Below are 16,969 nucleotides of genomic sequence, written 5' to 3' on the forward strand. Positions count from 1 at the left end.
GATGATCTCGTGTCTCTATCATCACAGAATTCAGCAAACTGGGAGACATTTTCCCAGCTGTCACAATCCCAAATTTAATTAGTTTTTCCCACAGTTCACCCTAAAAAACAGATACAGCTTCCATGTAACAGCAGGACAATGTTTATCAGGTGAGCCTGTACTACTGTAGCTTGACACACAGTCAAACAAATATAACCCAATTAGCTAACTTTAAAAAAAAAATACACAAACACAGCAGATTAAGCAAAGCATACTGTAAAAGGATGCTCAGAAAGAATCGTTGCCACCCAGTAACTGCAGTCCTTTGAGTCCAAGTCTGTAGAGTATACATAACCACAGCACACAAAAAAAAAAAAGAGTTCAAACTTTTTCATTTAGCAGTACTTGTAGCATAGTCTCAACCCTTCCCCTTTCACACAGGCATAAAAGGCAAATCCATGTCATAGGACTTAGAACTCCTATAAATCAGGAGAATCAAAAGACCCACTTAGGAGGGCAACAAGGAAGGTGAGTGGTAAATATACATACAGTTAATACTAGCTGCTGTAGTACAAGACACAATCTCTCTTTCTGGGTGTTTGGATACACACACATATTGGGGGGTAGCTCTAAGCAAGTCCATGGAAGTTCTCCATCCACATTATACAGATTTGCAAAATACAGTAAAAGAGAGGCCTCTACAGGACAATATGTTTACAAGACTTGTCCCAAGCTTTCATCTTTCTCAACTAAGGCAGATACAAGAGATGAAACACCCACCTAAGGAAAGCACAATCTTGCAATATTACGAAGGTCAAGATAACCTGATACCACAGTGATGGACTCAGAGTAGGTATTTCAAATTTACGGACAAAGAAAATGCTCGGTTCTTATGCAGCATTACATGACAATTGCATGCTGTAAGATTCCCAAACACTCCATAGCTATGACAGCAGTCTATTGATCAAGGTTATCCCCTGCAGTTTCCACAGGGTCTATGAGGCACCACAATGCCTTTTAGGAAATCAGTAGTTGTGGTGATTGTTGACCCTTGCCAGGTGGAAAAATAAATTAATTTGCAATCATAGGAAGACTTCTTATGATGACTGTATTCATAGAAGAAAAGGTAGTATTATGAAACGACTAACTCCAAATGGAAGAAAGCAAACATATTCACAACCCCTCTACATGACAAAATAACTGCACAATGATCAACTATCTTGGTCTTATTTAGATTCCAAATAAGGCTCAAGGAAAATTAGCATCATGTTGCACTTTATATTTAGGGCAGAAGACAGTAGAACAGAACCAGCCCCAAATGTTAGATAAAATTGAGTTCTTTCACACACACTTTCCCCTCCTGTTCCTTAAAGTGACATGCATACTGAGTGCATTCAAAAGGCAATTACAGAACATCCAGAAATATTTCTTGTTCTACATGAATGCAGCTATAGCTGGGTTCTTTAAACACTACAAACCATGACTTCACAAAGCCTTAGGTTTTCAGCTCAATAGTATCGCAAAGTCAGCAATGCAAGAAATGCAGGTAGCGTTACATGCAACTGCAATAACCCAGTACCTTCTCATAATATATCATTCATACCTTCTGTTTTTGCCAGACTGACTGTAGATGCTAAAATCTGCAGGTATTTACTTCAGAGCAGTTGGAGGGGAGGTGGGTAGAGGGAGGAACCCCTCATATCTTCATGATGGTAGGAACCAAACATTTGCTTAGATGTGAAAAGGGCTAGGACATAGGCCTGTGAGGCTCCTAGATGCAAAAGTCAGGCAGCAGGATGAGGGACACAGTAAGCAGCTGTGAACTGGTTAACCGTCTTTCATCCTGCAAGTAGGCAAATTACTTACAGAACACCAATTTGGAGTTTGTGTTTGTGTACCTCCAAGTACACGTCACAGATTATCCACTCTCCACCAACTTGCGTGCAAATTTGTTAAGTAGCTGATTAGCAAGTTACTAGACAGAGTTATGAGCAGAGAGACTAAATGTTTTTTCCCCTTACACACATTCTTGCTAGAGAGCAACTCGAGTCATTTTTATCCCAACAGGTTGAGAACAGAACTTAATCCACATATTTTTTTTCCTGTGTAAGAGTTTGAGGTTCGCTAAAATTCATTATCATCCAGCTCCATAATTATGATGAAAGATGGCCTTGGAAAAATACTGTGCTAGAACTACACTGAAGGAAGCAAAGAATGGGTTGGGGATAACACAGAGATGCCATGAGGGAATGGAGAAAGAGAACGTGAACGTCTGAACCCAAAGGGTCAAGGCTTTGCTTGACCAAAAAATAACCCAGTAGCTGAAAGATTTTTAATATCTGTAAATGAGGCAGAAATGAGACTGCAGTGTTTTAAGAGCATGCTGATACAAAAGACACTTATGTCCTATATATGAGATTCATACTCTAAGAGGTATAAACATACCGGATCAATTGCTACTACCTTGACAAACAAAGCATGCTGTCAAAAAGGTTAATTATTTGTGTAACTACACTAATTAACTTGCTCTTCTGATGATATGAGCTACACAATAGGAATACTTTGCTGGTATGATAATAATGATTTAGCTTTAGCTAGCAGAAAGCTCCAAACACAAACCTAGCCTCAGTTATTTAGTCACATCCTAATAGAGCTACCTGAAAGAGCCCTGAACAAAATGACAAAATGAAATTACAAAAAAAAAAGCACTGGAAGAGATCCAGTTCTTAGTGGCTTACAAGCAACAACATCCAATGCATAGCACAGATCACCCTGGCTTCATGTGGATGGAACTTCCCTCCCACCCCCCAGAAGAGCCGCAGGGCTCAAGCACTTGCAATTCATGCTCTATCTCTCCAGATTTAGGATACTGCTCTGTTAATTTAGGTATTTATAGCTATCATATATAAATTATACATATAATATACAAATCATATTATGCTTATCTATTATACATGTACTTTGAACATATCACTGTAGGCATATACAACCTCAAAGATTAGACTTTTATGATTAGAAAAAAGTCTTAAAGGATGCTAAAGTTTAAAATAACATCTGTATTGACTTATCAAATTTGAAGTTGCATTCCATTAATAGCTTTATCTTGGACAAATAAAAAATGCAAAGTCAAAGTATGTAAATGCTAACACTTTTGAATATTATCTATATACGTGAACATGTTGTCCCACTGCCACTCAGCTTCAGTAAACAGGGAGTGAGTACATCATTAGTCCTTCATCTTCAACATTTTTCTTTCCCTCTAGTCCTTAGTTTATCTTGCCAGATGAATAGCGATCGCCTATAACATTTCATAAACCAAGACTGATTGCTCCAAAACCAAGTATCTATCTTGAGATTCTGATCTATGTACCTGATCTATGTACCCAGTAACTATCTACCACTTGCTACAGAACTAAGTCTTTGTGCAGAATTTAAGTATCTGCGCCCTGAACACAAAGATAAAAATTTCAGCCAACAAGATAGCACGTGCAGAAGTTTGAATTAAGAAACTACATAACGTTATATCCTTGCAGATTTATGAACTCAACACACTCAGATTAAGAAATGCCTGTTTATTATACGTGCAAACTTAACTCAGCTCTTTATACATTATGGTGTTTTCTTCATCACTAGGTCCTTTCTTTAGTTATTGTATTAACTGGTGCACTGGAAGTTATCAGGTCTATACAGTCAAATTGTTTGTAGATGCTAACATTTTTGCTGTATTAACTGGAACAGAAGAACTTGCTGAAGAGCATTTAAATCATTAGAGACTAGACCCCCTGAAGTTGCAGGGTAGGGGAGAACAACATAGTCCAGAAAATCAGGGGACAAATAATTGCAGGATGAAGCTTAGGAAAAAAAATGGAAGAAGGCTTCAGTCTTTGGAACACGCAATTAACAAGACATAAACAAAACACCTACTTTGCTTATAGGAAGGACAGAAACATTGCAAAGTTCCCTAAACTTGAGGTAGCCTATAACATGAATATTTACTACAACTGACACTCATGCGGGGACATTTTTCAGTTCAGAATCAGTCATTAGCCAACTCATTCTAGTAAAACCTGATCTACCACTTAGTGCATAACTGGTGCACGTGAAGGGGCCGCTTGGATTTGTTGGAGGAGCTAAAATAGGGTGAAGTAGGAGCCCCCTCTCCTCTCCCAACAGGTCGCAGAGCCTTACCCCCACCATTTACAGTAACATGCCCAAGCAAAGGCAGGAAGCTGTGAAGCAAAAGTCAGTGGGCCTGGGTTCAGCTACAGCAAACAGCGCCTGCTATCGTGGAGCGTGATAGGCACATGGCAGGAATTCAGTTGTCCGCAGTCTCCTGTGGTACTTTGTACTATATCATCCTACATGAAAGGCTGGATTTCTCTTTTTGTATTGAACATGAACCAGACTTATGGTATAAAAAAGCACTGGTTCAACTTCTGATTAAAACACCAGAAAACAACAACAAAACCAATCACACACATAAATTAAACCACTGAGGTTCCAAACACTTCTTGGTTTAGGCTGGAGCTCATATTTTATTTCAAAACATTGAACAGAGTTGATACATTTTTTTTAATAAAGAACATAACTTTGCGGATAAAATTGTATAACTTTGTGCAAACATAATCAGCATTGTTTATCTAAAGACAAATTCTTGCTTGAACAACTTAACTCCCAAATCCAAACCACAACTTTAAGTCCAAAAATAAACACAAAGCAGTCTTGAGGAATGTTCATGGAACACTGTATATTTATTATCTTTCCAGTACTCTGAAGAAGTTTCTCCTTCACTTTCTCCTTTCTTTTCAGCACAGAAAAGCAGAACATCTGTTTTTGAATAATAATTACTTCTACAGTCAGTAAATACTTTAGAAAGTTTTTATGCAAGTTTAACAACAGTTACTGATTAATATCAGTTACTACACTAAAAAAACCACCTTACATATAATCAGGAACACTAACTTATATAAATGACTAAATCCACTTAAAGCTATTCATTTTTGACAGTCCATGAGAGCATGCCACATACCTGATCATGGCTATTAGGACAACCTGTATTTAAAACATCAATTCAGAAAACTACAACGCATCTACAACTGACACTAACACACTCTCCTACAGCATTATCACAGATGAATAATTATTTTTTCATGTTCTTTAAAATAAAAATAACCATTTGACATTAAAAATACCTTGTGCAACTTGTTATATTGCAAAAGCACTAAGAAACATTTTTTCTTACCTAACACTCAGTATTGAACTTCACAGAAATGCCTGCTTGCATCATGTTCTAATAAGAAAAACTTTAGAGGATGTCTAACACAAAGAAAAGTTACATCCATTGTTAACTCCTTCCTTTAACAGTACAACTAGTATTTCTATAGAAAGAATGCAAAAATAACTATTCAAGAAATGAGCTATATTCGTGTGGGGACACACTAATACCTCTAAGATTTAATCACCAGACACAGCGATACAAAATGTATGCACTTTAAAAAGTTTATTGGTCAAATTAATAAAGTATAACCTATTAAAAGTTACTTTTAACTGGAAGTTAACAAGAAAGATCATAAAGCCTAAGACAATTGTTTTGTTTGCAACATCTTCAAACCTCAACTCCACCTCCGCGCTACACATTTTTATGTGTATCTTTCACACAAATAGGAGGGAAAAGATGAAATAATAGGAGGGAAAAAGATGAAGTAATACTTTTTCATAAATATTAGAAACATGCACCCTTTACTCAAGATTTTTCCAGGGAATTTACTCAGTAACATCCCTACTATCAACACAAAGCCCTTTCTAGTCCAGAGGTCGACACTCACCATTCCCTTTACGCCTGGACACGACAAGTAGCACACAGACACATTTCCCTGCTCTGTACCTTCTAACATAGGCTACAAAGGACTGCTGTGGAACTTTTTTTCCTGCCAAAGCTCCCCTCTCCTAGCAGGCCGTAACGACCTGTCTCGAGCGCCCCTTCCACAGCTCGGCTTCACCTTTCCAGAGCAGAACCCCTGAAGCTTACAATTAGGTTTATGTGCCAGCAAACACCTGCCACCCTGTTACCTCCCTCACTGCGCAGGGTGAAAAATCTAACAACGAAACAGTAAAAGTCTCTGCTGCTGGCATTCATTTTTCGTTTAAATGGCTTTCCCTCAAACGCCACCCATAAAAAATAAAACCCGCTGGCAGAGCTACAGGAGCCCTCGCGGCCACCCCACTCCGAGCATCCCCTGGCACCAGCAGTCCCCAGAAGGAGAACCCCAATCCTACCCGAAAACCCAACCACCCCAATCCCAACCACCCCAACCTGCCCCCGGTTACCGGTGAGGCTGCGCAGGACGGTGCCATGTGCCCAGAGGCTCAGCACCTGCTGCACCGACAGGTTGATCGCGGACAGGTCCCCCGCCTCCACCTTCATGCTGCCGGCCCGGGGGGGCCGCCCAACGGCCTTGCGTGTGAGTGTCTCCCCCAGCCCCTCACCGGCAGGGCAGGGTCCCCCTCACCTTCCCGGCGCCAACCGCCGCCGCCGCCCACGCCACCGCCATCACCTTCGGAGGGCAGGGCGGGGCAACGAGGCCCCGACCCCGCACGCGCGAGGCCCCGCCCGCTCGGCCATGACCGTTGGGCCGCGCGCCGCCTGATTGGTCCTCGCCGCGAGGGGCGGGCGCGCGGCTGCGGCCGCGGCCTTTGGTATCGCTCAGTGTTCCGAGAGGGTGCCCGGCGGCGGCACACAGAGATGTCGCCGGGGCACGGGAAAAAAACGGCGAGGAAGACGCGAGTGGTCCTTGCTCGCAGTGTTCCTGTCCGCTCCTTTGAGCCTCAGCCCTACAGCCGGGGCCTGTTGCAGATTAAAGCTCTCAAAAGTTAAAAAAGATGACAAACCTTGAGTCAGTCCTAATTCCGTAACTATGCTTAAGGCCCTAGTTCCTTTCCTTACATAATAAAAGAAATACAACCATTAAGTTGAATGCTGCCTCTTTGGAAGTGCAGGATGTGTGGTGATTACTGATTTAATAGCAATTTTTTCCCCATTCTTAAATACGACGTCCTAAGCTACATTTACTGCACATCTTTAGTAAATAGTGCTTGCTACAATACTTCATAAGCATCATTTTCTGTCAGCACCCTTTGATGTATGGGGTTGGGGCGGTAAAGTAATTTGCACTATAATTTGCAGTTTATAGATGAAGCCATAACAGATAAATCAGCTAATATCCTGCTTGATGCCAATTACCTGATTTTTCAGATATGCTATTGCGTGGTGTTTAGTTCAGAGGACTTTTGTTTGCAGCCGACAATGCTTGGCATTTCTGCAAATAGGTATCAAGCCAGGCAATGAAACACACAATGAAACAATACAATGAATGACTCCTTAGAAGGCTCCAGGTTTGGCTAATTAAGCACAGCATCACTACAGCAGAGAAAGAACCCGACTTCCAGGACAGATCTGTTCCAGGATGGAGGGAATGTCCTCTCTCCCTCTCCCTGCAATCTCATCAGCAGCAACCTACAGTTGTGTGATTCAGGCAGGGTGCCCATAGATATCAGCCTACTTCACTGCACACAGGGGTGCAGTGGGAAAATAGTGTATCTTCTATGTTTAAAGGTAAAACATACGAAGGAGCATCCAGAAAAAAAGTTATGCTGGTTTATTCTTTTTAACTTCTGCATGCTCAACTCTGAGAAAGCAAACATTTCTCAACGAGCTTAAGAAAACCCAACCCTAAATCTGTTTATACTTTAGACCACTGTCACAACACGAAGCGTGCTCTACTTCATGATGGAGGTACAGAGAGAGGTTGCACAGATCATTCTTTCCCTGGAGACACAAACATTGGAAACCTGTTGGGCTTAATGGTAGTGCCAGGTGCTGCTTTTCGGCTCACGCAGCACCCTTTGTCCTGCGCTTTCCATAGGTCTTTCTCCAGTGCTTCTCCAGGTAACTCATAGCAAATCTCTCTCTCAGTGGTTTTGTTTGTTACCTCTGTTCAGCTTCAAAAATGTTCTCCCTGAATTCTCTCTGTTGTGTCCTGCTCTTTGTCTTTCATTACCCACTGAGCAGGTGATCTGGATACAAATTTTTAATGCATTTTTTGTCATATGAAAATTGGGCTGATTGGATCATTGAGGAAAAGATTGTCAGAACTACTGACACAAATAAAAGAAGGGTGGAACATGACATTTAATGTTAACACAACATGGGGAGGACCGTGCAAGAGGAATTAAATGCCTTAAATGCAGCAGCAGAAACCATCAAAATTCTCTCTGTAGGAGCCATAACTTTATACAAGCAGGGACTTGTGGCCAGCATTTTGTCCTCAGCAGGCACCTTCACCTGGGAGATGTTGCCAAGGAGGACCTGAGAGTATTAGTTTCCTGTGCTGCTGTAGGAGTTATCATAAGCTCTGCAGATGTAAATAAAGAAGGAAAAAAAAATAGGAACATGTTCTTAGTGTTTAATCAGATAAGGTAGTTCCTGTAAGTCCTAAAGATTACAAAAGAGAAATAGCCCTTCTGTAAGGGCCTAGTGAGCCCTCCTCTGACATGCTTCATGCTGCTGTGGCACCTCACCTTGAAAGAAAGGAGTCAATCAGGGCAGGCCCAGAAGAGGACACTGGAAAAGATCAGAGGAGGTCGTTGTGTGGGAGAGGGCCAAGGGAGCTGGCTGAGGGGCTTAGCTGGGCAGAAGAAAGGCTGCCAAGCTGTGTGTCTAACTGGAACCTATCAACACCCCACAGGAGTAACCACCAGCAAAGGGAGATGATTTATAGTGTGGAGTTGGAGCAGGGGCAGAACGAGTATAAGTGGGCCATTAATACAATTAGACTAGGAATTAGGAGAAGGTTTATAACTGGAGGGAAGAGTCTTGGCCACAGTTTTCCCTAGGGAAACAACAGTGAGGGAGTAGGGAGGGAAACAACCCCCAGGATATACATCGAAATACCCGTTCATTGAGCTCAGAAGCTGCCTGCTTTCCTGCATCTTGAGAAGAGAGGCAACACCTGCAATTTATTAATAAACACGAGGGATACCTGACTCTGTGCACTTGGTGAAACTTGAGAGAGTTGGCCATGTTTTGCATGCAGCGCCAACATTGCTGGTTTGTGATCATTAGGTCTATGAGGCTCCGGTCTGCCTTTACAAGTGTGAACACACCAAAGAAAAAGCCCGCAAGGAACTCCTGAAAACCTACACATGGAGTAATCTTTATTCCAGAAGACCTCACTTTCCTCCCAGCATAACTTTAGTTCCCCATATCCTCCTTCTGTAGCTGGAAGATGTGGATGATTCCCTGAGCTGCATGAATGTGAAGTATGGCAAAAAGCTGATTGTAAAGCATGGCTTTGGGTGAAGAAGGTTAGTTTTACAGGTGGAAAAGTAGGGTCAACATAGTCTAATTTTTAAAGGGCAGAGAAACTATGTCTACATACAACGTTTAGACACTTTTTCTGTTATTACTTTCAGAAGCTGAAGAAATAATGATGTTTGTTTGGAAAGTCCTTAAGTAGCTGAATCATTTTCCATTGAAATGCTGTTCAAAATGAAACAATTTCTTAAGTCACGTCTCTGTAGGGAAATGAACAACACTGAGCATCCTGTATTGTCATGCTTTGAAACAAATGATTTTTTACTATTACAGAAAGCTGATTTCATGATGCAAAAGTCAAAATCCAAATGACGTATTTTGGTTACACTGAAAAAAAAATTTCCCCTGGAGATCTTCTAACTAGTTAGCCATGCAGATCCACTGGCAGTGCAGTTAGAGATCTGTTCGAGACAACCTGCTTTTACTGGATGGATAACCTCAGCACAGTTGGGATATCCGGACATTTTTTTCCGCTTCAAAGGGGTTTTTTTAAGCTTATGATTCAAGCTGCTGACAAGACATGTTCAAGTGCAGGTAGCAAATGACGTTAACCTCCAACATTAGCAATAGATTTTTGCATGCTCGCTCCCCTTAAGAGTGCAGCTTCACACACAACAGTTACTGCTCAGCCAGAAGAACTGGCAGCTACGGTTAGTTGTGGTTTTAGCAATGGGTCACTCAGAGATACTTGGCCTTGTCACCCCAGCTCTTCAAAGGCCAAAAGGCGAGCTCAGCCCCTACACCCGATGGATGGATGGATGCCTTGACGGCAATGGAGGAGAGGAAGGAAGGTGGCATCACAGGCTAACCATCGCAACTCTTCCCAGCACGAGAACAGCCTCACAAGTTGATCTAAGCCACAAAAACTCGTACAGTGCTGGCTTGCAAGACCTTAGGTGTTGGTGGCAAGGGGAGGAGGTGGCACCCAGGAGACTTCTCCCTCACGCCAGTAGATGGAGCCCTGTGTCCCTGAAGAGCTCGGCACGGCCGGCTGGCCACCGCGGGGTCAGGCCTCAGCCGTCGTGGGGAGCTGCCGTGACCCTGTAACGCCGCTCTTCAGGTTTTGTAGAGAAGCTCAGGTGTTAGTTCGCCCCACAACCTGTGGGTAGCTAAAATATCGGCAGCTAGAATGTCGTTTTTCAATTAAAGCTTTGAAAGACAAAGTCTGCTTAGTAGCATCAGAATATCCCTCTGTAGAAGCCACTGGCAGTTTGTATTTATCAAAAAGTCGTAAAGTCTTAAAGATTGGCCACATCGTAAAATACGTATAAAAGTCCCACTGACTATTCCAATATGACTTGTGAAGTGTTGTTATAAATAATCCTCTGCCTACACTTGGGATCTGAAATTGTTTTTTTTAGCATTTATGTCTGCACTGCTTTAAAGAGTGAGCAATGTGCTTGTTTTAAACAAGATCATTGCTCAGAAAAATGTTGCTTTCTCCTACTGTTAATGGACACACACAAGTATGCGCTCATACACGTTAACAGCACAGTTTTAAGTCAGGCCTGCTATTAATATCAACTATGCTGCTTCTTATACAAGGCCTCATATACTCTGTGTTTACACTTCTAAAGTACTCTTTTCTTGTGATTAAGAACATTACAAGAGTTCACGCTGAAGACTAAGCTAGCCTTTGTATTTCCCTTTTTCAAGATCATTGAAAAAAAGGCTATTACATATAAAAACTGTCTTCAGAAAACATTTGGAATAGGCTAGAGGAAAAAACCATCTTTCAAAACATGAATGAAATTAATTCCACCATTCCCTCAGGATTTAAGAATAAAGTAGAAATGAGGAACAACCCTTGCTCCTTTGTTCTCTTCTGTGCCATGTTCAAAAATGTTTGGCTAAAATGCAAAAACCTTAAATCCTGCAAGATGCGTTTCTTTTAGAATAGTTCCCTCTTGTCCCACATCTTCCCCCCCCCCCCTTTTTTTTTAAATAATATACCAAACTCAAGAGATCCATGTCAACAAATGATAGTCACGTTGAGTTTCTTATATGCTTAGGTCATTAGCTAGCAGGACATTGTCAAGCTATTAGTTTTGAAATATCTTATTTTTTAATTCTTTGTTTTGAAGTTGATGGAAGTTTGGTAGAAAAATCTGTTCCTTCATTGAACTAGTTTTTATTTAACCCTCACATAAGCATGTTACTCTCCAGAAAGAGTACAGGATTTTCTGCATAGTTTGTTTATACAATCTTAAGTACTGAGGCAACTGATTTGTAAAACATATTTGCAATTCTTTTCTGATTCAGAATTCAGGAAAACTCAGCTTCTAATATGTACATTTTGTTGAAATAGCTGTAACTTGAAACTGCACAATTAAGCAATATTTGTGCGTGTGTATATATATATAATATATACACACACTTATGATCTGTAGCACCCTTACACTGAACTCCATCTCTCGCCTTGTTTGCTCCTCACTCAGTGCACTTTTGAGCAGACAGGAGCTGACACATCAGCATCACAAACCAAGATGTCCTCAAAACTCCTACTTTTCCTCCAATGCAGCTGTGCTATGCACAAATCAAGAATAACATAATATATGCTGCACCTGGGCAGGTGAGTCACAGTAGCAGTGTTTGTTTTCTGTAGAACACACCTAAATTGGGGTCTTTTCTTTCAGTTATGGGACTAATAAATTTTACGTAAAAGTGCCATCAACTTTACATGTAACCAGATAAGAAATGCAAAAAGGTCTGCTTCAGGGAGGCATACTTGGAGAGTCTAGTCATATTCATACTCAGTTTTCACCTGGCTGTTGCATGAAGTATGATAATATAAACCCAAAGGGTGAAATTCAGCACCAGCATGACTAGTCCAGAACTATACTATTCTGATAGCAGTTCCAAATAAGTCAAAGGGTTAGAGCTTAAGTTGTACATCAACATTGCCCAGGTTTCAGTCAGGTTCTCCATGTAAGGCTAAAATGTCACCCCTCATGAAAACAGATGCAAGCAAAAGCACATTTCTGAAATTGCTCCATTTATCATGTTGATTCCATGTCTTTCTGTTGCAGAGCCTACTGGGCTTTATATCAGTCTTGGTTTCAATAAGCTCAGGATCATGCAGATCTCTGTGGTGAGTTACAAAATTACCTATGAAAGGATGCCAGATGTGCATCAAGTATGAATAACAAGCTCTTAGAAGAATTAACATCACAATTATTATCACTCATAAATTTTCCATAGTCCAAAACATACTTCATATTATTAACAATAATTCTACAGGCCTAACGAAAGTCTGCTTTCCAGTCAGTTCCTATAACCTGTAACTTTTGAAATTTAAATGCCAATTTTCAGAATTCACTCTGAATTCCGTTCTATTTCTATAGCACTGGGCACAACTATTCACTCCATTTATTCCAGCCTCCATATCATCCAGCTGCAACTCGTTTTGACTTCTCTGCTGACTCAACCACATGCCACAAATGAATTGGAAATAAAGGTCAAATTTCAAGGCATGCTATGTGTATCTTGAGTTGGAGGTACACAGTCGGTCCAGAAACATGCATGGTCTGCCTTATCCATCCTATATAACTAGTCAGAAAGAGGAATGCTACATATATCAGTGTAGACTTTGGCTTAAAGGTAGTTTTATTTTGCTTTTTGATTTAAGTTAGTAAAGACAGCAAGGGCATTGCGTTCAGGAGAATCTCTTTGGGTAAAGTAAACAAACTTTGATAGTAACGTAGTTAATTCTGCATTGACTTTCTGGCTGGCAAAGCAAATGATACCGGAGAATTAATGCTTCATTGCCTAAGAGTCTACTAATACATGCAGCTGTAATTAACAAGTGCATCCTGGAATACCTAACAATAGTGATGATGGAGACATAACATACATTTAGAGTGTGTACAAAGTATTATTTCAGCTAGGAACATTACTAATGTTATGAGTTCCTTGGGAGCCAGCAGTTCAACCTGATTTCACAGACAAGTAACACTAGATCCTAGAAACATTTGATCTACCGGATATTGCTGGCATTGCTTACTGTTGCCTTCTCTGAACACAGACTTCTGTCACATACCGTTCCTCAGGGCACAAATAGCTTTCTCTCTTACTCAGGAGTAGATTGTTACTCTAATTAAAATGTAAGTATATCTCTCACTATTCCAGAAGTTAAAGACTCTGCATATCCATTGACAGTTCCCTAAGGTAGGATCTGAAATTATCACCCTCCCCCAAAGATTTATACTTCAAAACAATTAGAACATTAGTAAACAACTGTCTTTTAATCAACACAGTAAGTATGAAAAGCTCATTGAGATTTTAAAAGACTACTCTTCACATAGAAGCTAGGGATTAAGGACAGTCAGGCAGGTTTTCTTCCTGCAGGACAACTGTAATTTGCTGAACATTGCCTATATGTATGAACTTCTCTGTAGAACTCAGTGCAACACAATTTCAACCTCTTGGAAAGGGGAAGAGAAGGGGCAAGCACAATTCATAGGGGATCTTATTGGAAAGGCAGGAAAAGGAGAAATGGGATACCCCAATGCACCATTTTGCACTTCTGAAAATGTGGTAGGCAAGACCAGAAGAGTCTCCTGGAATGTGTTTTGGGAAGTAAAATGATCATTGTGAAATGCACAGTCCAGCTATAAGCAGAAATCAGAGCTCGATGCCCTCCTTAACACTTCCTTTGGAGGCTGCCTTTGAGGTGCTTTCAGGTTTTTAGAATACAGTGTTACTGCCTATTTTGCATGGCTGCATCCAGAAAAGCCTGTCAAGCTCTTCAGCATAGCATGTGGCTGGTGCACACAGAGGTGCTCAGTGCCCTTCCATGTCCTTTGGCAGGGGAAAGCATTCAGCTTGCCTCACCACAGATGGTTGCATGGACAGAGCTGACAGGTCGGCATATGGCAGCAGTGACAGAAGCAAGAGATCAGTAGGATCCTTAGACCATTCTTGCCAATAAACAACATGCTTCAGATAAACACAAGAAAGCCAAACAAGGCAGTTATAAAGAAGGGGATTATAGTTGTACATACCAAAAGAAACTTCACTGATGAAGAGAGAGAAGGGTCAGCTAACATTAAGTACAAAATGTCATTTTCTGCACATGCATTTTGTAGGAATTTCCTACCTGAAAAGTAGGAATTTTTTAGGGTTATTTCATTAACAGGCTTATTCTGCTATATCAGGATAATTTCTGGATGATGCAGAAGCTATTGGGCATTTCAGCACACATTTCTCCTACACTACAGTTGTCACAAATTGCCATACTCCTAGCAAACAATTATGCTATATTTTTTCACTGCTTTAATCCAGCTGAATTCAAAGTGGTTTGGAAAAGTGGAGGGGACTTCATTATGTGCTTAAAAGAGGCAGACTTTGACAGTTTACTGCCTTCTATTCCAATCCCCCTTCCTCCCCTTGAACATTTTTGACTATGTCACTCTTACTGCTGAAATATCAACAAGACACACATTGACACAGGTACTCCAGATGAAGATGGCCTTGCTTCTGTCATACATATTTGTTCCAAACAGTTCCTTACTATGCCAACACTGTCAGTTAATAACGTAACTACACTGCAGCTACTTTCAAAACATGATTTAGGAGGAACCCATAATATCTGCTCCAGAGGACGAATTGAAGTACATCTAAAACATCCAGCCAAAACATAAGCTTATTTGAGAATAAAGAATAAAAGCATCACATTAAAAAGCATCACATTACCATTTTTAGTTTTTCTAGGCTTAGTTTCTGGTTAGTGGATATTTTTAACTGCAGTTTTCAACTACTTTTAGGTTGATGCAAAAGGGAATGCAATTTGCTAATCTAAGAAATAGCTAGAAGAACTAAGTCATGCCTAAAACTACACCACACTGTTATTCTAGGCCATCAGCACCTGCCACCTGTTACATTAAAAGACACAAAACAGCCTGACCTAAAGTAACCATAAAGCATGGGTGGAGGCAGGAGGGAGGGGGGTGTTAAATCAAACTCCATCTGCGATTTCCATCACAGAAAGCATGACTCAACACTTAAAGGAAATAGAAGCAAGGAGGTAACAAGGCCACCAGGAGATTAGAAGTAGTTCAGAATGCAGCAGACTGCCTTCCCTGACACTCCTCATTCCCTGTTCTTACTCCTACCACCAAAGTAGAATTGCACAGTGAAAGCATTCACTTAAGAGGATACTGATGGGAGAGATGGGGCACTACAAAATAGCGCAAGCAAATACAAAGCCCATTTGACCATAGAGGTGGCACATCACACATACACTTTTCTGAAGAAGGAAAAATGAAGGAGAACCTGTTGTCTTCACTTCTGTATACCTAACTCTCCCTCAAGTGTTTACCTTGAAAGTATCCTTTGCGGTCATCTACGGTCTTACAAGTCCTCATTTGGATGGCAAACACCAGCCTAGTAAACATAAGCTTTCACCACTTTCTTAGAGCAGTCTAAAATCCCTTCTGCTGCCCTGTCCTCAACTCCTTAATACCAGGAGAATTAGTCATCATTCTTACCATCCCAAGCGCTAAGTAATACCTGTTCCTGGCTATCTAATACCCCTTCTGTTTTGCTTGTTTGCTGACTGGAATGCATTGTGTTCTTTTAAATTAACTCTGTTAGGAGGATTTTAAACATAGAACTAAGCATGTTCTTCACTATTACCAGACTGTACAGAATAAGTAAGATCATGATGCATGGCACAATGGACTCGAGTCAAAATGTAAAACAAGCTGCTGAGTAAAGACTACAGAGAGGGGAAGCAGGTTAACCTAGCTCTGCTTCTTCACTATTCTGCTGCACGTGTAGTCCTTGATCATGAGCTAACCCCACTCATCCCACTGGTAGCAGATGTTACCCATAGCCCTGCTCACCAAGAAGTGGTAAAGGAGATTATTTCTTAAAAGCATATCGTGAGAACCAATTAACTCTAGTTTGCAGACGTCAATGTATTACTTGATATCTTCTCTTGCATCATCTTCCTCTTGCATCATTTAAGCAATAAGGATGGGGGCAGGTGGGGGAGTTATGCTGGCTCTGAAAAACTGGAAAAAAAATTTTTTTAAATGACATTCTAATTATGAGAAGTTCAAATCTAGCCAGAAGGCTTTGTTCAAACAGTAACTGTTGCACATGATGCTGTGCATGTAGGTGTCACAGTTCACACCAACAGAGTATAACTCTACTAAGAACATGACTTCAGAAGATTATAGCTTTGAAATGCAAATCCCTAACCAAGGTCACTTCTGCAAACATAACCTTTAAGAACTGGCAGAAAGCATTTTTCTTCTTTGTAAGTAGTGACTGTTCACAGAATCACAGAATCGTCTAGGTCGGAAGAGACCTCCAGGATCACCCAGTCCAACCTCTGACCTAACACTAACAAGTCCTCCACTAAACCATATCACTAAGGGCTATATCTAAATGTATTTTAAAGACCTCCAGGGATGGTGACTCAACCACCTCCCTGGGCAGTACATTCCAGTGCCTAACAACCCTTTCAGTAAAGAAGTTCTTCCTAACATCCAACCTAAACCTCCCCTGGCACAACTCTAGCCCATTCCCCCTCGTCCTGTCACCAGGCATGTGGGAGAATAGACCAACCCCCACCTCGCTACAGCCTCCTTTAAGGTACCTATAGAGAGC

General features: G+C 41.0%; 1 protein-coding gene across 9 annotated transcripts in view; it reads right to left on the minus strand.

Annotated features, from left to right (window-relative positions):
* Nucleotides 1-16,969, minus strand: part of LOC106044363 (transmembrane protein 170B) — a 101,586-nt gene that overhangs the window by 64,400 nt on the left and 20,217 nt on the right. For 3 of the 9 annotated variants that reach the window (XR_010829385.1, XR_010829386.1, XR_010829383.1), the window contains exon 1: nt 6,307-6,599. The exons of 2 other annotated variants lie outside the window; for them this stretch is intronic. Coding sequence is in view for 2 of the 7 variants with exons in the window: in XM_066992314.1 (XP_066848415.1) it covers nt 6,307-6,403 (97 nt within the window). In the remaining 5 variants the exon portion in view is untranslated. Of the gene's footprint in view, nt 1-6,306; nt 6,600-16,969 lie in introns of those variants that run through there. 4 more of the 9 variants (XR_010829393.1, XR_010829384.1, XM_066992314.1 and 1 more) reach the window with 4 other exon arrangements.

The sequence above is a fragment of the Anser cygnoides genome, chromosome 2 (assembly GCF_040182565.1).
Source record: "Anser cygnoides isolate HZ-2024a breed goose chromosome 2, Taihu_goose_T2T_genome, whole genome shotgun sequence".
Taxonomy (NCBI): Eukaryota; Metazoa; Chordata; class Aves; order Anseriformes; family Anatidae; genus Anser; species Anser cygnoides.